This window comes from Syngnathoides biaculeatus, chromosome 9 (assembly GCF_019802595.1).
Source record: "Syngnathoides biaculeatus isolate LvHL_M chromosome 9, ASM1980259v1, whole genome shotgun sequence".
NCBI lineage: Eukaryota > Metazoa > Chordata > Actinopteri > Syngnathiformes > Syngnathidae > Syngnathoides > Syngnathoides biaculeatus.
Window position 1 is genome coordinate 30027724 of NC_084648.1, and position 22004 is coordinate 30049727.

Here is a 22004-nt window from a genome sequence, read left to right on the forward strand (position 1 = left end):
GAGTTTGCCTGTTATTTTAGTGAAAAAATATAATCCATCAGGTAAAATGTCAGCACAAATCACCAAAAACATAGAATAATCTCACATATGAAGCCACCCAGAGAAAACTCTTAACTTGTCAGAATTTGATACAGTTGACCAAAAAACTGTAGAGAACACTGTTCAGCAGTTGAAACCATCAATGAGCTGTCTCGACTCAATACCATCTGACTTTTTCAAAACTATTGTGAAGTTCGGGCTACCTGATTTGTGGCAAATAATCAATTGCTCACTTCAGTCTGGCGAGTTTCCCAAAGCTCTTAAAAGTAGCTGCTGTTAAGCCTCTTCTAAAAAACAGAGCACTGGACAATTCCATGTTAGCAAGCTACAGACCCATCTCAAATCTTCCATTCATAGCAAAGATTCTTGAGAAAGTTATTTTTAATCAACTCAGCAATTTCTTGAATTTAAATGGACCTTTTGACAACTTTCAATCAGGTTTCCGAACTCATCACAGTACAGAATCTGCTCTTATCAAAGTGCTAAATGATATAAGGATGATTACTGACTCAGAAAAGGTGTCAATTTTGGTCTTGTTGGATCTCAGTGCGGCTTTTGATAGGGTAGATCACAATATCCTGCTAAACAGATTGGAAACGTGGTTAGGACTAAATGGAACGGTGCTTAAAAGCCCACTGTCATGAAATGTATGATTTTTAGTATGTTATTAATGAAATAACAGCAGCCGACATGGACCCATGCGTTTTTTCACCACAAAACATGATTTTGACGTATACAGCTCTTTGTAACTCCCGCCATGAAAATCCTCTCAAGGGATTTGTTTTCGAGAAGAAGGAGGAAGTGATGTAAAGGACAGATGCGCCCTCAAGTGGACTCATTTTTTTCCATTAGTTTTACTTCCAGGAAGGTAGCTCGTTGTTCCTTCGTGTTAGCCAAAATGACGGCTCGTTGCATTGCTGGACATTAACACTCGGGAGGATGGATTTACCCTTCATAAGTTTGCAAGAGACCCGGTTCATCGTGAAAAATGGATTCCACGGGTGCAGAGGACGAAAGCTTCGTGGGTTCCAAATAACAGGTAGGTGTGCATACAGCTGCTAAAAAAAATAATAGTTTGGGGTGGACCACGTAATCTGTCTCTCATAACGTAACAAAAGATCCGCGTAAGTATGGCAGGCGTGCTGCTGCGTCGCTTCGCCAGCGAAGGCTGTGCGTCAGGCTCGCGGACGGCGGCGGCTCTGAAGAAGGCTGCCAAATGTCACACTCAGCCGTGTGCGATGACAACGGCGTAAAGCGCCCCGACTCGACGGTGTTGTTCATCGCGTACTGCGGCAGCAATGAACAACCCCCTAAAGCAGCATGGCTCAGCTACATTATAAGCCTCCACAGCACCGAAAATGAGCCACACCGGCTGAGGCACCACATTCGCCGGTCACGGCCTTGGCGAGGGCTGTGCGTTGGGCTTGCGGACGGCGGCGGCTCTGAAGAATGCAGCCGACAATGCCTCACTCAGCCGCGTGCGACGACAACACAGTAAAGCGCCCTGCCTCGACGGTGTTGTTCATTGCGAACTGCGGCGGCAATGAACAACCCCCTAAAGTAGCAGGGTTCGGCTCCGTGATAAGCCACACCGGCCGGCTGTGATGAGCCACGATGGCTCATCTCTGCCGCGGAAGTGGATCGGACAGTGAGGCAGTTTGGCCGTGATCGCATATCATCTGAATATGGCTCGAAACCAGTGTAATATTGCCCCGGTAACTTCACTCGGTTGTGTGGTGTTCTCCTTTTCGAAAAGAGCTTCCGTGTCAGAAGGGGCGTTTTCATCTCCCATAGTAGGGCGAATGTCCAGGTGATGTCACGGACAGGGGATGCAGCCAAAATGGAGACTACTTGGATGTCGTAGAATGACACTTCTGCAACTTTGCGCATGGATGACGCGCTCTCTGCTCACATTTATTTTTTCGTATAGACATTGAAGTGAATAATGTTATATGTATTTTTCATTACAATATATATTTTAGAATGTTTATAGGGATGACACTTGACCTTTAAATGGTTTAGGGCCTACCTGGAGGAAAGGAGCTACTTTTTGACCATTGAAGGTGCTCGATCCCAGCGAATGGCAATGACCTATGGGGTCCCTGAAGGGTCAGTTCTTGGACCTCTTCTGTTAAGCCTGTATATGCTACCCTTGGGTCAAAGTCTTCAAAACTTTAATTTTGACTACCATAGCTATAAAAAAAAAGCTAGATGACACACAATTATATTTAGCAGTGTCTCCATATGACTACAGTTCAATTGAGGTATTGTGCCATCGTCTAAATCAGATAAAAAACTGGATGAGCCAAGATTTTCTTCAACTAAATCACAGCAAAAGTGAGACAATTGTTTTTGGCAATAAAAAAAAAAGAGAATTGCTTTGAGTAAACACCTAGCCTCTATCTTTAAAAACCAAAGACCAAATCTGAAACCTTGGTGTGCTGATTGATTCTGACCTGAATTTCAACAATCATATCAAAACCAATCACAAAAACTGCCTTCTACCATCTGAAGAAACATATTTTGTATGTCAAGCAGATCAGGGAAAGCTCATCCATGCTTTTATCTCGAGTAGACTTGACTATTGTAATGGTCTTCTGACTGGACTCCCCAAAAAGACTATTAAACAGCTGCAGCTCATTCAGAATGGTGCAGCTCACATTCTGACCAAAACAAAGCGCTCAAAGCATATAACCCTTATCATAAAGTCCTTGCACTGGCATCCAATCAGCTTTGGAAGTTCCGCCACTGGTCTATAAATCACTAAATGATTTGGGTCCTGAATACATGAAAAAAATACTTAGGGAATACAAACACAGTAGAGCTCTGAGATTGACTGACTCAGGTCAAATAGTGGAGTGTAGAGTCCAAAGCAAACATGGTGAAGCATCATTTTGCTATTATACTACACACAAATGGAATAAGTTGCCAACAAAGGTGAGGTCAGCCCTAAGTGTGAATGTTGTTAAATCCAGGTTGAAAACTCTTCTTTTTTCCCCTCATACTTTTTATGTCCACTTTTTGATCATATTACTTGCACCGTATGCAGTTTTAATTGTCTTTTTTTAAATATTTTGTCATTTTTATTGTTTTATCCCATTTTAAATGTTTTATCTCTTTGTTTTCAAATGCCTTTAATCATGTAAAGCACATTGAGTTACCTTGTGCATGAAATGTCTATACAAATAAATTTGCTTTGCTTTGCTTAAGTCCCCATCTTTCAGAACAAAGGCGATGTTCAGAGTTGTGGAAATTTTAGAGGAATAAAGATGATGAGTCACACAATGGAGTTATGGGAAAGAGTAGTGGAGGCTAGACTCAGGACAGAAGTAAGTATCTGCAAGCAACAGTATGGTTTCATGCCTAGAAAAAGTACCACAGATGCATTATTTGCCTTGAGGATGCTCATGCAAAAGTACAGAGAAGGTCAGAAGGAGCTACATTGTCTCTTTGTAGACCTAGAGAAAGCCTATGACCGAGTACCAAGAGGAACTGTGGTACTGGCATGCGCAAGTCAGGTGTGGCGGAGAAATATGTGAGAATAGTTCATGACATGTATGAGTGAGGCAGAACAGCGGTGAGATGTGCCGTAGGTGTATCAGAAGAATTTAAGGTGGAGGTGGGACTGGATCAGGGATCCGCGCTGAACCCCTTGCTGTTTGCAGTGGTAATGGATAGGCTGACAGATGAGGTTAGACTGGAATCCCCCTGGACTACGATGTTTGCATATGATATTGTGATCTGCAGTGAAAGCAGGGAGCAGGCAAAGGAACAATTACAAAGATGGAAGCACATACTGGAAAGGAGAGGAATGAAGATTAGCAGAAGTATAACAGAATATATGCATGAATAAGAGGGGCAGAGGAGGAAGAGTAAAGCTCCAGGGAGAAGCGATAGGAGAGTGGTCGACTTCAAATACTTGGGGTCAACAATACAGAACAATGGTGAGTGTGGTAATGAAGCGAAGAAACGGGTCCACGCAGGTTGGAACAGTTGGCGGAATTTGTCTGGTGTTCTATGTGACAGAAGAGTCTCCGCTAGGATGAAGGGCAAAGTTCATAAAACAGTGGTGAGGCCAGCCATGATGTACGATTAATGAGGTCATTACTGGGACAGCCAAAGTTGGATGTTTTGGAGATAAGGTTAGAGAGAGCAGACTTCAATGGCTTGGAGATGTTCAGAGGCGAGAGAGTGAGTGTATTGGTAGAAGAGTGCTGAGGATGGAGCTGCCAGGCAAAAGAGCGAGACGAAGACCAAAGAAAAAGTTGATAGATGGTGTAATGGAGGACATGAGGACAGTGGTTATTAGAGAAGAAGATGCATGAGATAGGCTTATATGGAAAAGGATGACACACTGTGGCAACCCCTAACGGGACAAGCCGAAAGGAAAAGAAGTCATTTAAGTTGGCTATACATGGAAATCATACAGACACATGTTTTGATTTCTGACAAACACTGATATAATTTGAATACACCTCACCTCATTTTCACATTCGTTCTCACCAACTTCAGAGTTCCATATTCTTATGACAATGTCAGTGGTGCGGAAATGGAAATCTGGGTGATCTGCTATGTCATACACGCTGACGTCCTCTTCCACACCAATAACCTGGAAGAAAGAAGAAAAAAACGGATCATCATACTATTAGATTGAACAATGTACACAAACCCACAGGAGTAATAGCATTTTTTTTTTTTTTTAAATCTGTGCTTTGGCTTCCTGACCTCTACGTCATCACCAGCGGCGTTGAGTTTGATCCACTTAACAACACATGTCCTGCCCTTGTGGTCGCCAGACTGGATGACACCATACACGCCTGGGTCCTGGAGAGCTTGAGCTATAGTGACCCGCATATACATTTTATAGATGTTATCATGGAAAATGGCCAAGTATCCAAAAGCAAACCGCTTCTGCAAATGACTTGAAAAACTGTGGGACTAAGAAGTAGAACAAAGTCCTTTCACGACTTACGTCGTTTGTCCACAACAAAGTCACCAGGGCAAAATTCGTGGCCGTCTAGATGCTGGATAGGGATGAGGTCATTTGATCGTATCCCTTTCTCCACACTTCCATCCTTCCACATTACATCAGCTGTGGTTTTGGTAGAAACAACTTCCACAGCAACACTACACATAAAAAGACATTGTATCACATACAATTACATTACTGGGAAGAAGTGACTATCATACTACAGAAGAAACTCCTACAGATATGAGCTGTACCACCATTTTATAACATATCGACATACAACCCGCAGGACGGAGATGATTTTGTAAAGTCTAAAACGATGGCATGGACATGGACACCCAAATTAGCTGCAATTTTTCAATAAAAGCAACTGCTGTTCTGATTGTGTCCACTGAATGGCGCAATAACAATTGGTAAAGTGGTTAAGCCAGGTGCTGTGCTGAGGCGTTTTATTAATCCATCAATCCATTTTCTTTGCCACTTATCCTCACGAGGGTCACGGGGAGTGCTGGAACCTATCCCAGCTGTCAACAGGCAGGAAGCAGAGTACACCCTGAACTGGTTGCCAGCCAATCGCAGGGCACACAGAGACAAACAGTTGCACTCACAATCACACCTTGGGCAATTTAGAGTGTCCAATTAATGTTGCATGTTTTTGGGATGTGGGAGGAAACCGGAGTGCCCGGAGAAAACCAACGCAGAAGAACATGCAAACACCACACAGCCAGGTCCTCAGAACTGTGAGGCCAACGCCTTACCAGCTGAGCCACCATGCCGCCATTTATTTATTTACAAGAAGAAATTGGGGAGTTCATGGGAGAAAAGGGCAAACCAGCGTGAGAATTTCATTCCTAAGAATGGATGTGGGACCTTCTATTTATGGTGGATGTTACAAAGTACCTGAATGACTTGAACAAACACGTGTTAGGGCGCAACAAAGTTGTCATTCAGTATTATGACAGTACACGCTCTTCTTGCAGTTGTTCAGAGAAAAGGTTATTTTTCTACAAGTATATTTCTCCCTGAGAAATGACACCCTGATAACGTTCTGTGATATACTTATGTGAATAATTGAAGCGTTGTGTGTTTGTGCGTTTTTCTCAGAAATAAAAAAAAAAAAAAAAAATTGAAATCTTTTATGATTAATAGTGATTTTGGGCTTGTACTATTCAGGATTGTGTTAAAACAAAGACAGCAAAAATAAAATATTACTTTTTAAATTATAAAGTACATAACTTGGTATATATAGGCCACAATTTACTGTTCCGGGCCTCTTGAATTTCCTCCATGTGGGCTCTAAGTTTGACACCTCTGATATAGATGTCCAACATACAGTATAACACCAGAGGGGGCCTCAGGTTAAAATATACATTCCATATATTATATTATGTATATTTTGTTCAAGCAAAAGAGTAATTTCATTTTTTTACGTATATTTGTTATTATTATTATTTCTTTTAATTGACATTTGAGCACTTATCAATTGTGTCAAAATGGCTGTCTGTGTGTGTGAGTGTTTGTGTCTATGTCTGGACTATTAATAGGATACACTATAATCTTATCTACTTTCACTGTGTGCAGCAGTTGCAAACTACTTGCTTCAGTCTGTGATCAATGCACAGAGGGTACTACATTTACAACAGAAATCAATGGCTTTACAATCTTTGTTTCTGGGACACAACTCTCTCTTCTGCTAGCTCTGTGAGCTTCTTTCCTGTGGCTGGATCACAGCAGTTTTTTTTTTTTTTTTTTTTTTTTTTTTCTCCACATAACACCTTCCCATTGCTTGACTGATGTAGGTTGGTAGGGTTTGGGTAGCATCCAGTCAACTTTTTATGTGGGGTTTCACAAGGTCCTTTGAGAGCTCTCTAAGGAAGTGTCATCATCCATTGGTGATGCCTGTGTAAAATTCAGGCATCAATTATCCTCAATTATATTGTACCAAAAGCACCATGGGCCATCTCTCAAGCGGGCATTTGTAGGTGTAGTTGCCAACCATCTGGTCCATAGTATATACTCTTCCTTTGGTCTGGTTTTAGAAGTAGAATGCTTCTGTTTTTTTCTCTGAGTTGTTTTCTTCCAACATCTTGCTGTAGTGCAGTTTGCTAAGGGGATGAGCTGCTTTTCCCTTTTTTCTCACATCACTGATCATGGTCATGCTGCCAAAGAACACAAACGCAGTGCTGTGGACCTCTCTGGACCTGAAAACATTCATGACTACAGCATGTCCTAGTTAACACAACACTGTGTGATCTACCTAAATATAATAATGTTTACAAAGTAGGCTAATCTAATTAAACGTGTCACAAATATAGTCACTAATTTGATCACACATTATAATCTGTCAATGAAAAATAAGTTCATAAATGGAGATACTTGCATTTATGTTGCTGTGTAAAAATGACTTGGGTGGTGAGGGTGCTGACATCAGATGTGTAAGTGGGACAGTCAAGAGTTTTTAAGAATTAAAGTTTTCCATAGGACCTGCTTTGGGACTCTAGTGATATAAAAGTTGCAATTTCTTAAACTTGACGAAAAAATAAAGGAGAATGGAAATGGTCCCATGTCGCACATTTAATGAGGAATACCTGGAATATGAATATATTACATCTTTTCATTTTCAAGATTTTTAAGAGTAACAACCCCACTGGGGTAATTTTTTGACCCCACATGTGCATCTAAGAGGTAGGTGACCAAAACAAAAAGACTACATATCCCACCTGTCTCCTGGTTTGAACTCGCGAGAGAACTTAGTCCTCTTCTTCTTGTGCTTCCTCTTGAGGTTGCGTATCGACAGTGGGATGCTCTTCTTGCGGTTGGTTCCCAGACAGCCGCTTTGTGAGGATGCTGTGGAGCTGGCCGATGATGTAAGAGAACTACAGCATAGTTAGAAAGAGAGGTACCATTTCATTCCATCTCGTGATGGGTTTAACAAATATAATAGCACAGCCAAGAATGTGGTAGTTGAGAGTGAATATCTAAGGTCGAGGTTAAATTTTTTTCAGCAAGTGTTATTTACGTTTTAAAGGTTACAGTCCCAACGGTTACTCTTGACATGGACTCAACAACCTATGACTATTTTGATTTTGACAATATACAGTATTTCAGTTGGGGCAAAATAGTTTACAAAATACAGAACAAAGTACATTGCTCAACATCAATGACTACAATGCAACAATTTCCTTATAGACAAAAAAAAAAAACAAGACATAAATTAAAAAAAAAATACTAATAACAGTAAATATGATTTCTCATTTAATGTTGGAAAAATTACTCCTCACAAAAGTCCAGGAAAGTTGCAAGATACATTTAATAATTAAAAAAATAAATAAATAAAATTACCTTATTTTCCACACTATAAGGCGCATCTTCAATGAATGGCCCATCTTGAAACTTTTTTCATGCAGAACGTGCACCGCATTATAAGGGACATAGAATAGACGTTACAATAAAGGCTGGGGTTACGTTATGCATCCATTAGATGGAGCTGCACTTCTTCTTTTCCTTCCGGCTTTTTCCGTTAGGGCTCAATATGGATCCATATATAAGGCGCACCAGATTATAAGGCGCACCGTCGGCTTTTGAGAAAATTAAAAGCTTTTAGGTGCGCCTTATAGTGCGGAAAATACGGTAATCATTCATTCAATGCCAGTCTAATCAACAAAAAAAGTTGTCACTAATAAATAGATAAAAAGTTGATTTTTCAAAGTACTCACTTATGTTGAGCACTGTATGCATGAACACAAGCTAAATGGAATAGCTGCCTGACCTGGTATCGTCCGTGTCTTCTGCTGCCTCGTCATCAGCGTCCTGCTCAGCAGGAGCGTTGTGAGTGCTGTGCAGGTCAAGCGGCTTGTCACTGTTTGGGCAGTTTTTGTAGTGATGGGCGGAGTCTGTCTGTTCGCATTTGTGCCCGCCTGGTGACAAATCGAAAGAATGGGAATATATTAGCAAGTTAAAAAAAAAATGTACATAAAGGAAATACCACACAGTAATGAACAACAACAGAAAAACTTTTTTTTAAAAACTTGGAATGGCAAGTAATTCCGTTTTGTGCAGTGAGAGAAGAAAACACAATTTTCATTTAGTTTTTTGGATTAAGATGCAGGCATTGCTACTGTGCTGCACTTCAGTGTCATTTGTCAACAGACTACTCCCTCAGCTGGGAGCTTCATTTTTGGAGAGTCTGCCTGGCTTCTCTCAAAGGAATTCAACACTCTCTAACATTGCATTAAGACATTTAGGTTCCAAATATGAGATGAAGAATGTGAGGAGAAAGAATGTTTAATTTTCTGACAATAGAAAATGAATAATGAATGAATAGTTTAATGTGTGTGCAGAACAAAAATGGGAATGTTACTCTATGTTCCTCAGAAAACAAAGTTATTTGGCACCTTGTGTATCGACGTTCCCCGACTTCTTGCCCGAATCCTTCTTGAAAATTCTTTTCAACTACAACAAATGAAAAACACCCGAAACTGAGTATGGCAGGGATGAAAACTGTGTAACCTGACAGCTTTTTGTCTCATCATCCTTGAACTACCAGTGATTCATCTTAAAGATAATTTTCAGAGAAGAGTCATATAATCGCAACCTTTCTGACCACAGGGTCCTCTTGCAGAACAGGAGCCCCTTCAGGTCCTTCAAATGTGATGCGTGTGGCATCCCCATTAGCAGGGAACACATAGAGGCCCCTGTCGCCAAGCTGCCTCTGGGTGTGGTCATAGTAGCCCAGGCGCCTCACCCTAAACCCATTGAGGAGAGCAACTTAACACACCGGGTAGTCTGTGCTAGTTTACATATGGTTGTTGAGTAAAATAGGATGATGTCTTCACTAACATCAATAAGAAGGAGACAAACCTGCTGAGGTTTTCCTGCGTGATGGTGGAGGGAGGAGGATAGATGCTGTCAGAGCCTTTTAGAGAATAGCTCTTTGTGATCCACGTCACCTTCAGCTCAGAAACTTTTACCTGATCAAATCACATTAATACCAGTGAGAATGGAAGACTCTTCCAGTAGTACCAGAAGTAGACAAACAGGCAAAGGAAGTCCTGGTCACTCATGTGCATAATTAGTAATGTAATACTGATGCCATGTTACTAATGGAAAGATTAATTGCACGTCGAGCAATCACACCACACACTGGTAAATTAACACATTCAATGAACAAGTTATAGGTTGAATAGTTGCTGAAACCCGTTGACAATCAACAGTTTGCTTAGTGTTTGATACAAAATTATCAGTGTGAGGTTATACCACACTTTCCGCAAACCAGGACATGAGAACCGGTTTGTTAAGATTGTTGGTCAAGGGTGACTAAAGTTATGGCTGCGTAAACTCCAACAAAAGTATGTAGCAGTTTGAGATGTTTCAGCATCTGTAGCAACAACCAAGGCCTGGTCTATGGTGAATTGACAACTTAATACTTGACGACATCTACCAACATAGCATTCCTGAAAAGGACTGACTTGGTAACTGCGCATTGAACTTGTCATTCCTGTAAAAACTAAAGATGGCACATCGCTTTCTCATAAATGTGACCCATGTATTTTTTTTGAGCAAACAGTCAAAGCTGCAACAAAAAAAACAAAAACAAAAAAAAAAAGGAAAAGGAAAGGTCAAAGGATCATCACTTTACCTCTTCCACCACTGCCCTGAACTTGCATTTCCTGCAAAGGACGGGTTTGACCCCTGAGAGCCACTGGACATTAGAGAAGACTTTTGAAGGACCAATTAGGACCTGGCCAGGATAGAACCCATACTCTTCATCAAAGAAAAGACCCTGAAAAACAATGGTAAATGGTTGAGCCACCAGACAAAAATGTCAAGTAATAAATATTTCAGTAATGAAATGACCATAAAGACTGTTTGTCAGGGTAACCTATAACATTAGTAAATCACCATCTGCCATCTGAATGGCTTCTATTGTCATGAAAAAAAACAATACATGTAGCAGAGGTAAAGGAGCTTATAAGAGCTTTATTTCCATACCGGATCACAAACATGAGGACTGACATCATATAGCTTGGCACCATCCTCCACACTCATGGAACATCTGGAAAAAGGTCAGAAAACATCACTTGACACACAAACACAATGGCCCACAAATTAGCTTACCTAGCTCCATTGGAGAGCTTGAGGATGATATGATTGGTAAAGTCATACACTTTCCCCAGCCAAAAGTCATAGGCGATGTAGTCACCGTACATGAAAGACTGGAGAGGAAAGAAACAACAAACAACCGAAAAAATAACTGCTGCTTATAGTAACATGGACTTATGGACATTAGGGTTATAATTTTTTACAACCTCTATACCCTGCATCATATTTTGATGAACTTTTGCTTGTAATGAAAGAAATTCATCTTTATTTGGTCATATTTTTGAAAAAAGTCCCCCCGGACTAAAAATTAAGTTTTTGTAAAGCCTTCATACAACGAGAATAATGGACCTTTCCGACTGCCGATCTTCAGCTGCTTAGCTACAGTTGCTATGCCCCACAATCTTCCAAAATGGCGACTGAACATAATAGGTTTGAACTGAGTCCTCTATCGCGTATTCCATACGATATTGGGGTATGTTTTTTGCCAAATGCATCGGGCTGATCCAAGAGAGTTCTACAGAGAAGTCTCAACTATTTCACGCAAGGATATGTACACAAAAATTAAGATTTTGGACGAAGCAGGACGCAATGTCAGAGTTACAGCGAAACGGCGATCGATGCAAAAACGTTTGACGCCTCACAAACTTCATATTGAAATCCAACAGGACGAAATAGTGGAATCGTACTGCACATGTAAAGCAGGGTGAGTACTTTTTACTTGGAAAGATCACGAGTAATATCATTGTAGTCTTTATAAGTGAGTAGGTATATTCATTTGACTTGGCTCCGAATGGAACCCAGTGCTATGTCTTTAAAGTCCGATGTGATACAAATAGGCAAATTTCTCTTGCATGACATCGCGCATTTACGCATCACCAACCCGAGTCGTCGGCAGAAAACTTTATACACTTCATTCAGCAGGTCAGTGATACACTAACAAAGTGAAAGTTGTTCTCCTGCAATGTATAAAGCACTGATAATAATGAAATCAAACTCCGAGAAGATACTTCTCCCTCACTTACCTTCGAACATAGAGCCTTGTGTTTGTGGATATTGTCCACAATAAGTTGTACGTGTGGTCTTCTACAAGCTTTAATCCATCGGAAACATTTCGCCAACTGTGTTTTAGGCTTTGGAAAATTAATCAACTGGGCCCCTTGTAACCTAGCAGGATATCTTTTGTCAGAATTGCATGTTCCCCAAGCACATCTGAGGATCATTTTCTTCCAAACAACTTTTCAAAACGCACGCTACCAACAAACAGTGTTGTTTGTGGGAAATGGCTGCGGGAGGGGAGGGACAAGCCAGGGGTTAAGACAATACGGCTATCTGATTGGCTATTATTCTACAAGTGATTGACATGTCGGAAAGGTCCATACTATTTGAAGGTTAATATTTGTTAAATTGTAAAATAAACAAAGGCAATTTTCCCTTCAACAACACAGGAACAAAACACAATCAGGGTAAAGATATTATAAAATGGGCCACTAAAGGTTACAAAATGATGATTTTCAGTGTTGATTAGCAAGGATGAATCGAAGAGGAACAGTACTCTTGTCCCGACATACAGCATACATTTCCTGCATCACTTTGCTTGCTCGTTCACAGCATTGGTAACTGTGTGGGACATCAATTTTTGATAGCGATTGCTTCCAATGTCTTCTAAGACATTCCAGTGCTGATTGGTAGGGTCCTAAAGCCTCCTCTAATTCAGCAAGGTCAACTACACGGAACTTCTGGTCTGAGAACCACCAGTCAGCCCATGCAGTGCAAATGAAGAGACAAACTCACTTAAACCTATGCCTTGCACCTGGCGTGACTATGTGAGCATTGGTGGTGATGGGGAAGGTTTTTTTTTGTTTTTTTTTTGATCCTACCAGTGGGAATCTGTCATGATCATTAACACATTGACTACAATGTTAGCAGCAGTGTGAATCGAGTCACATTGACCCTACAGTTAACCATCATCATTAGTTTAATGTTGGTGGGAAAAATGGCAAACAGCAAGTGGGAAATGAGTAACATTACTCAATTGTTTGTACTCTTTCTGGAATTTGCTGCAAAAAATATTGCCTATTCAAATTAAGGGAAGTTGTTTTATGTAATCATCTTATTTCTGGGTATTTATCACCAAACACTGTTAGAATCTGTCAGTCAAGTAGTAAAGTCATCTGTTTGCCAAGTAGTAAAGTCATCTGTTCGCCAGCCAATCACATGGCACATAGAGACAAACCACAGTCCCTCTCAAACCACACAAGGTCAGTTTAGAGTCTCCAATTAATGAATGTCTTTGCGATGTGGGAGGAAAGCGGCGTGCCTGGCACGGGGAGAACATGAAAACTTCATACAAGGACTGGGTATTTCAAAACCAGTCCTCGGCACTGTGAGGACAACGCTGTAACCAGATAACTCCACTGCGCCCCCGGTAGGTTAATTACTAGGTGATAAACTTTTGGGTTATTACCCAGATGTGTTGCAGCTCTTTGCTGTTGACGGGATACAGGATACAGTTTGTGCCCACGAGTTTCACTGCACACTCAATGTCCACGTTAGTCACAATGCCACACTGGTTGTCCTGCAATAAAACAGATGAGTTCATACAACAGTTAATGAATTTAGCTTTTTTGTACAATAACAATTTTTTGAACTAAACAATAATGAAATGGGTCTGGACACAAATGATAGTGGCATTAACCTAGTGTTGCACAACTTTCTGAGCCCATCACAGCACTCAAACTTTTTCTGTTACTGATTGAGTTAACTAAGCAGTTAAAACAGTTGTCTACAGTTTAAGGTGTGCCTTCCTCAGACTGCCTGTTTCAGTTACTTTCAAAAATATTCAAAATGACTCAGTGCCTCAGTGCTCAAACAAAAAACACTTTATTTTTGCATTTAACCACTCTTGTGCCTTTTTCTTTTTTGCTGCATGCTTTGGGGCTTCATTCACTTGGAGGACATAAATTGCAGCTCAGACCAACCTTTCTAACTCTATGCAACATGTTCCCCTCCTGAACGCTTTGATATGCTTGAGGTATCATTGTAACTTGGACGGATTCAAACTGATACCGAACATAACGATGCGGCCCCAGAACATAGCTGTGTCCTGTTCGTGTTCTGCTGTAGTACACACTGATCTTTTCTTCGTATGTTACATTTCTGGACGTCAATTAAGAATTTTATTTGTATCTTACCAAAAAGCAAAATCAAATCTTGCCCGTTGCAAATTAGTTCAGTGACTATTGTGTTTTTTTTCTTCAACATGAGGATGCCAAACAATTTTGTACGTGTGTACATAGCTATAGAACAATAGAGACAATTGTGTGGGTAAAATGTGATAAAAAGAATTACAGAAATGAAGGAAAACGTATTGGCTGTTCTTCTTACATTTGAATTATTGCGTCGAACAATGTCTCTGATTACGATGGATCGATCTTCAAGTATCAGCTGTAAAGAAAAAAAGAATACAAATGTTATCTTACAGAGTCTTTCAGATATTCTCTGCTAATCACAGAAGCACAGTCCAAGAAACATCTACACTGTTCCCAGCTTCAATAGATCTTTCTAAATTAATATTGTATGTTGGAATTAGAAAAGGGAAAAAAAAAAATCCACACATCTTGATAAATATTTCATCTGCAGGTGTATTCGTTCCATTTTGTTTGATACGTAAAAAAAGATGTAGTGTAGACTATGCAGGTTATTACTTACTGAACTAAAGTCAGTTGCTTTGTGCCACACATTCCTCTCTATTTCTGAATTCAGGGAGGTAGAAATAAATTATGGAGTTGAGAGTGAGAAATGTACGATGTATTTACTAAGTGACATAATTCTGGAAAGTGTTACAAAAGCCATTTCTAAAGCTTTAGAATTCCAGCGAACCATGTGGAGAACCATTATCCTCAGATGGAAAATACATGGAACAGTGGTGAACCATCCCAGGAATGGCCGGCCGACAAAGATTACTCCAAAGGAACACCAATGACTCATCCAGGAAGCCACAGAGGAAATCAGGATAACTTGTTAAGAACTGTAAGCCTCCCTTGGTTCAGTTGAGGTCAGTGTTCATGAGTCATGATGTAACAAAAAGGAAGACTGGGCAAAAATGGCATCAACAGTGAAGAAAATAAGTATTTCAACACCCTGATATATTGCAAGTTCTTCCACTTAGAAATCATGGAGGGGTCTGAAATTTTCATCGTAGGTGCATGTCCACTGTGAGAGAGATAATCTAAAAAGAAAAATCCATAAATCACAATATATGATTTTATAACAATTTATTTGCGTGATACAGTTGCAAATAAGTATTTCAACACATGAGAAAACCAATGTTAATATTTGGTACAGTAGCCTTTGTAATTACAGAGGCCAAACGTTTCCTGTAGTTGTTCACCAGGTTTGCACACACTGCAGGAGGGATTTTGGCCCACTCCTCCACACAGATCTTCTCGAGATCAGACGGGTTTCTGGGCTGTCGCTGAGAAACACGGAGTTTCAGCTCCCTCCAAAGATTTTCTCTTGGGTTTAGGTCGGGAGACTGGCTAGGACACTCAAGAACCTTGATATGCTTCTTACGGAGCCACTTCTTGGTTTTCCTGGCTGTGTGCTTCAGGTCATTGTCATGCTGAAAGACCCAGCCACGACCCATCTTCAATGCTCTGACTGAGGGAAAGAGGTTGTTCCCCCAAATCTCAGAATACATGGCCTCCAAACACAGTTAGTGGAATTATGACCAAAAACTTCCATTTTGGTCTCATCTGACCACAAAACTTTCTCCTTTGTATTATACAAATGGTCATTGGCAAATTTAACATGGGCCTTGACATGTGCTGGTTTAAGCTGGGGTAAATTCCGTGCCATGCATGTTTTCAAACCATGACGTTTTAGTGTATTACCAACAGTCACCTTGGAAACGGTGGTCCCAGCTCTTTTCAAGTCATTGACCAAGTCCTGTCGTGTAGTCCTGGGCTGATTTCTCACCTTTCTAAGGATCATTGAGACCTCACGAGGTGATATCTTGCATGGGGCTCCACTCCGATTGAGATTGACCGCCATGTTTAGCTTCTTCCATTTTCTAATGATTGCTCCAACAATGGACCTTTTTTCACCAAGCTGGTTGGCAATTTCTCCGTAGCCCTTTCCAGCCGTGTGGAGTTGTACAATTTTGTCTCTGTTGTCTGTGGACAGCTCTCTGGTCTTGCCCATGTTACATGTTTGAGTCTTACTGATTGTATGGGGTGGACAGGTGTCTTTATGCAGCTAACGGCCTCACACAGGTGCATCTGATCCAGGATAATACATGGACTGGAGGTGGACTTTTAAAGGCGGACTAACAGATCTTTGAGGGTCAGAATTCTAGCTGATAGACAGGTGTTCAAATACTTATTTGCAGTTGTATCACACAAATCGTTTAAAAAAAAAAAAAAAATCATACATTGTGATTTCTGGATTTTTTTTTTTTTAGATTATCACTCTCACAGTGGACATGTACCTACGATGAAAATGTCAGACCCCTCCATGATTTCTAAGTGGGAGAGCTTGCAATATAGCAGGGTGTTCAAATACTTTTCTTCACTGTATGGCACATTTCAATAGCAAAAATCATTGCTGATGAAAAAGAACATGACTCATATTACATACTGCAAGAAAAAATACTTAGGGGAGAATATGATCTGTTAGAATATAGTTTTGAGGATTATTTTTTCATAGATAAAAAAAAAATAATGCAACCTACATGAAATTCACATTTTTAATAAAAGAGAAAGAAGGGTTGGAAAAAATTACTCAGAAAAACGGGGGAACAAAATTACTCAGAACAAGACGTAAAATTTAGACGGAAAAATTATTTGCCGGAATTCAGGAAAAAAAAATACACTATCTCTAGCTAGGTAGAGATCTCGAGCTAAGTAGAGATAAAGTTAAAAATATATGAGCACAGTTTGAAGATTGCTACTTTGCTTTAAGTTGAGCAAACATGTTTTTACTGTGTGGGTAGTGAGAGTCATAACCCGATGAGGTGACGGTATGTCCAATTTCCTTAAGCAAGTCGAACACTGTTGTGTTCTCCTAGCTCTTCTCAGCCTTACAATCGTACAACAAAACATGTAGTTGCACATACAGGTTATATTTTACGGGAGAAGCAGACAGGACAAGTTCCATGTCGGACTTTTAAGATTCGTCTCCATTCCTGAGTTGAAGATCAGACTTAAGGAAGGGGGAGTGATTAAAAACAGTGGGGTGGACCGGTGATCGATGTCATGTCATTATGAATCTGAGTGGGTCCCAGGAGTACCTGTGCCCTTTTCAGTGGGATCTGCTTGCCTAACGACACAGGGGACCACACCACCCCATGAGGCTCAGTCTCGCTGTTGTGAAGAGGCATGTGCGCACACCCATTGGTGTTTCATAAGAAGGAGAAGGTGCTCTATCTTCAAAAAAAAGAGAAGGTAGGTGGTGGTCTCCCATTGAAAATGTGTGGCAGCATTATGAAGCGTTAAACAGACTGTTGAACAGCTGAAGCTGGACAAGAAGCAAGAATGGGAAAGAATTCCACCTACAAAATTTCAATAGTGAGTGTCCTCACTTCCTAAAGGTTTGTTGAATGTTGTTCAAAGAAAAGGTGAAGTAACACAGTGGTAACATGACCGTGTGCCAGCATTTTTAAATATGTTGCAGCCATAAAATTTCAAGTTAATGATTATTTGCTAAAAACAAGTTTGTCAGTTTGAACATTAAATCTCTTTGTATTCAATTAAATATAGGTTGAACATGATTAGCAAATCATTGTATTCTGTTTTTTTATGTTTAACACAATGTCCCAACTTCATTGGAATTGGCTTTGTCATTACAATAATTTAATTATAGTAAGTTAGCACTGATTACTTCTATAATATTTTGATGTTAGTTTGATCTGACTGATTAGAATATATGACCTGGCTAGAGAATACTTTTGAAGATACTTAATACAAAGTACACAAGAATATATAGTAAATGGAAAAGTTATTCAAAAGGACACATGGCTCCATTTTGTGATTGGATCGGTGATGGTTTGTCTTTTTTTTAACCTTGCTGATCGGCCTCAACAATCCCGATCGTGTAAAGCAGGGGTGCCCAGACTTTTTTACCCCAAGATCTACTTTTCAAGCAGCCAGGCTCTCGCGTCGATGGGGGAGGAGGCGTCTCTTTTTTTTTAATGACGAATAATGAAATAGAATGACCAAGTCACAAAGATCTACCCACTATAAAAATGCAGAACATGTTTATTTTAAAGTATATTAAAGATTCTTTTTGTGTAAACGTATGCTTGCATAATGGAATGATCCAAAATTGCACAGCACAACTATGAACATTTTTTGTTACTATCTGAGTTCACGTTGATGATTACTAAACATCATACAAATGAAAATTCACACCTGGCCTGTGCCACTCACGTCAGTGGATTCGTCCAACTGCAGTGAGAAAGACTCACAAGCTCTGATGTCCTTCTACACATCTGCCATGGCTTCACAGCACTGTGTAACTGTACTCCTTGACAGCGGTAGAGCTTTTTTTGAAGATAATATTTCCACCTTATTTTTAAAAGGTTCTAACAATGAGTCTGCCTCTTTTACCATTTCTCAGTCTTGGAAGGACTTCTTGTTATTAACAATGATGTGACGAACCCGGAACGAATGGCGGCTTTCGCTGTTGAACTCTGTTGCGTGAAAAGTGACTGCTGTGTGGCCAATTGGGATTTTAGTTCGTTCACTTTTCTCATTCTCAGCTCACTTTTTGCCGGAATGTCTGTGTCATATTTGCAATGAACAGTTCAAAAATGCCACACACATTTCACTACACTGGCAGACGAGGCAAACTCACTCCGAAAATGACATAGTGGAAAACAAACTCCGCCTGCCATTCCGTATGAAGGTGATACCTTTTTCTCTTCTTTGCTCCAGCATCCATACTCATGTTTGATAAGATTTCTTTACTTTAAGAAAAAAGCAAGGGCTTAAAATGGTGAGGGAACTCGCTGACTAGCGTGTTTTTCTGTACTGTGTCGCTGTTTGCACATGCGCAGTAAGCTAAAACTCAGAAAAATACGGCTGAAGTCTTTTTTTTTTTTCCGCCAGGCCGTCGCGATCAACAAAGACTACCTCGCAATCGACCGGTCGATTGCGATCGAAATATTGAGGACCCCTGGTGTAAAGCTTAGTTACAATTGTCCTTTTCATTTTGTTTGCAACTCGGTGTACCCCTTCCCTGATTAGTTAAGTTTCAGTAAAAAATATATATCCCAAAAACCTAATCATAATGGTTAATAATAATAATGAAAACAAAATGCAAAAAAGAAAAGAAAATAGATACAAAGTCAATTGTCATAAGAGCAGTGTGGGCAGTAAAATAGGTACTGTATTTAGTCATCAATTGTTTCTTGACTAATGTATTTGTTCTGGAAGATTGATACAAATTTGAACTTCTCATGGCTTTTTAAAATTTTACCAAGTTTTCACCAAGATGGCAGCCATGCATGTTGCTGCATTCAAGAGACGTGTCCTCTCACCTGTATAATTAAATTGAAAAACAACTACATTGAGAGGGCAGGGAATAAAAAAAACAAAAACAAATACATTTTAAAAGATGTGCAATACATTGCTTTGGCTAAGTGCACACAGCTTGAAAGTTTGCTGAAGCGTTATTTGCTTTAATGAAAGCCTTTCATTTTGGTCCAGAGAGACATCTTGACTATGGTAAAATCTGATGGTTTTGGGAAACAATGGTATTTAGAGAAATTCACAGCTCCCTCTAACAGGACAAAAAACTGTACCAAGTGAAGAAACTCTAGACATGACGGACCACCATAATTTGTGATAGGGTATGCTGTTCTTCTATTGATGGATGTGTTTTTTTTGCCAGAAAAAGGCTTACAAATGCTCTTTATCCTATGACTAGCAAAGGCAAGTTTGAGCTAATAATTGTTGATGTAACAGGAAAAATAATCAAGTCACTCTAACACCGTGATAGCTTCTTGTAGCCGGACAAGGCCGCCAAGTGGCGGCAGGCTATTGATCGACACAGGGTTCTTGGAACCACTCAGACACTAAGGGAAAACAATAGCATCAATACCTAGCATCAAGTCTGTTCATCACCTTTCAGTGTTTTAAAGCAAGAACACAATTAAAGGGATGATACAATTGCACAGAGAAATGGAAAAGTAGTGGCAACACAAGACATGAGGAAAGTGGTGTTGGCTGAAAACAATGAAGATGTGCAGGAAATGTAACACAGAGCAGACATTCAGACAGCTAAATAAGTGGGAGAACCAGACATAAGACAGTAACAGATCAAGAAGACAATTAAAAAAAAGGTGTGTTTCTGTGCACGTACGTGCGTGTGTGTGTGCTTGTATATAGAGTCGGCTCTCTCCCTAATGGGCACGCCCGAGATGAGACTGCAGATAAGAATGCAAGCAAGAGAGATCCATTATCTCAGGGCAGGACAAGCATCCAGTGAGGAGCATATTACGCCAACATTCCCAATCACTGGCCAGCTGGGAAACTGGAGGGGGAGCAGGTGGAGGGGTGAGAACAACACAGAGGGTAGGGTGGAGGTTAAATCGTGGCTAAAGTGGTGCAGCATGAGGGGTGGAGACAGTGGGAGAGGGTGACAAGGAAGAGATGAGGATGAGAAAGAGAGGATTAAGAGCAATGTAAAGCAAGGTTGTCATGTATCAGATTTCAAACTGCTATCTAACTCCTTGTCATGATAAAAGGACATGGCTTGTTGAACATAACTGAGAGTTACAATGATACAGAAACAGAAAATAGCGTATTCAGCTTCCCAGCTGAACTTGGGTGTTGTCTAACATTCAAATAATGCTATAGTCAACACAAATTTTGTTCACGCCATTTTCCCATGTGAAACAAATAGAGATGAAAGAATCTCGAATAAAAGCAATCAATATACAGTACAGTGATACCCCTACTTATGAACGTCTCGAGCAACAAAAAAATTCAGGTTACAAAACGCCTCCTCAGAAAAATATTGTCTCTAGTTACGAAGGAAAATTTAGCATATGAAAGGAAAAAATAGGGGTTTGTTTGTTTTTTGCAAGTTTATTCATCTTTCTTCCCCATGGGCCCCAAGAAACTTTAGTGGATTTAAGATGTGTGCGTCCATACGTTCGTACGTATGTTTTCTCTCGGCTGTCAAATATTTGCCTCCTCCTCATACCCACCATCTCTTTTGGATGTCACTCACCCTTCTCGTCGCATAGTCGCCCAACGCCAAAGGTAAATGAACATAATTTTTATTATTCTTTACATTATGTACTTTGAATGCTTGTTTTGGATGGACGGAGAGGGGCGTGGGGGGGGGTTGGAACAGATCAAGCTATTTACATGTAAAATGAGCTTCGACTTACGAAAAATTCACGTTGCGAAATGACTTCCAGATCAGATTAATTTTGTTAGTAGAGGTACCACTGTAGTTTAAATTCTACCTTGACTGACATTTACATTCACAGGAACTGCCACTGTGTTGGGACAACAGAGTTTTGCACCTTAGTGATGTCAGGATACATCAAGCTGTATTGAGTTCATAAGTATCTTCCACAGTCATTTTTCTTTTTCAAAATGTATCATAGTCTTTGTCAAGTGGAAACCTTACAAGACTAAATATGGTCCATTCCATATTTTTAGGGGAATTGATACTATGGGTCTAGTCCATGTCATCAGTTATTTTTCACACATTATTACCCAATTTATAGAGTACAGAATATTTTCAGAACCAATCTATTGATTCTTTTGAATACTCAACTTTCTGAGAGGGGTTATAAAACTGCCTCTTACCTCGCTCCTTAGGACCGATGCAGCATTATATCACAAGAATGAAAGTATGGATTTTTTCCCTAACAATT

General features: G+C 40.1%; 1 protein-coding gene across 2 annotated transcripts in view; it reads right to left on the reverse strand.

Moving 5' to 3' along the window:
• The window catches only part of ube2o (ubiquitin-conjugating enzyme E2O), a 47104-nt gene that overhangs the window by 20273 nt on the left and 4827 nt on the right, over positions 1-22004 (reverse strand). For both annotated transcript variants that reach the window (XM_061829040.1, XM_061829039.1), the window contains exons 2-14: positions 14495-14554; positions 13575-13685; positions 11126-11223; positions 11000-11063; positions 10647-10790; positions 9869-9978; positions 9603-9753; positions 9403-9460; positions 8778-8925; positions 7729-7884; positions 5012-5166; positions 4765-4877; positions 4520-4648 (exon numbers count right to left, since the gene is read on the reverse strand). In XM_061829040.1, coding sequence (XP_061685024.1) covers positions 4520-4648; positions 4765-4877; positions 5012-5166; positions 7729-7884; positions 8778-8925; positions 9403-9460; positions 9603-9753; positions 9869-9978; positions 10647-10790; positions 11000-11063; positions 11126-11223; positions 13575-13685; positions 14495-14554 — 1497 coding nt within the window. The remainder of the gene's footprint in view (positions 1-4519; positions 4649-4764; positions 4878-5011; positions 5167-7728; positions 7885-8777; positions 8926-9402; positions 9461-9602; positions 9754-9868; positions 9979-10646; positions 10791-10999; positions 11064-11125; positions 11224-13574; positions 13686-14494; positions 14555-22004) is intronic.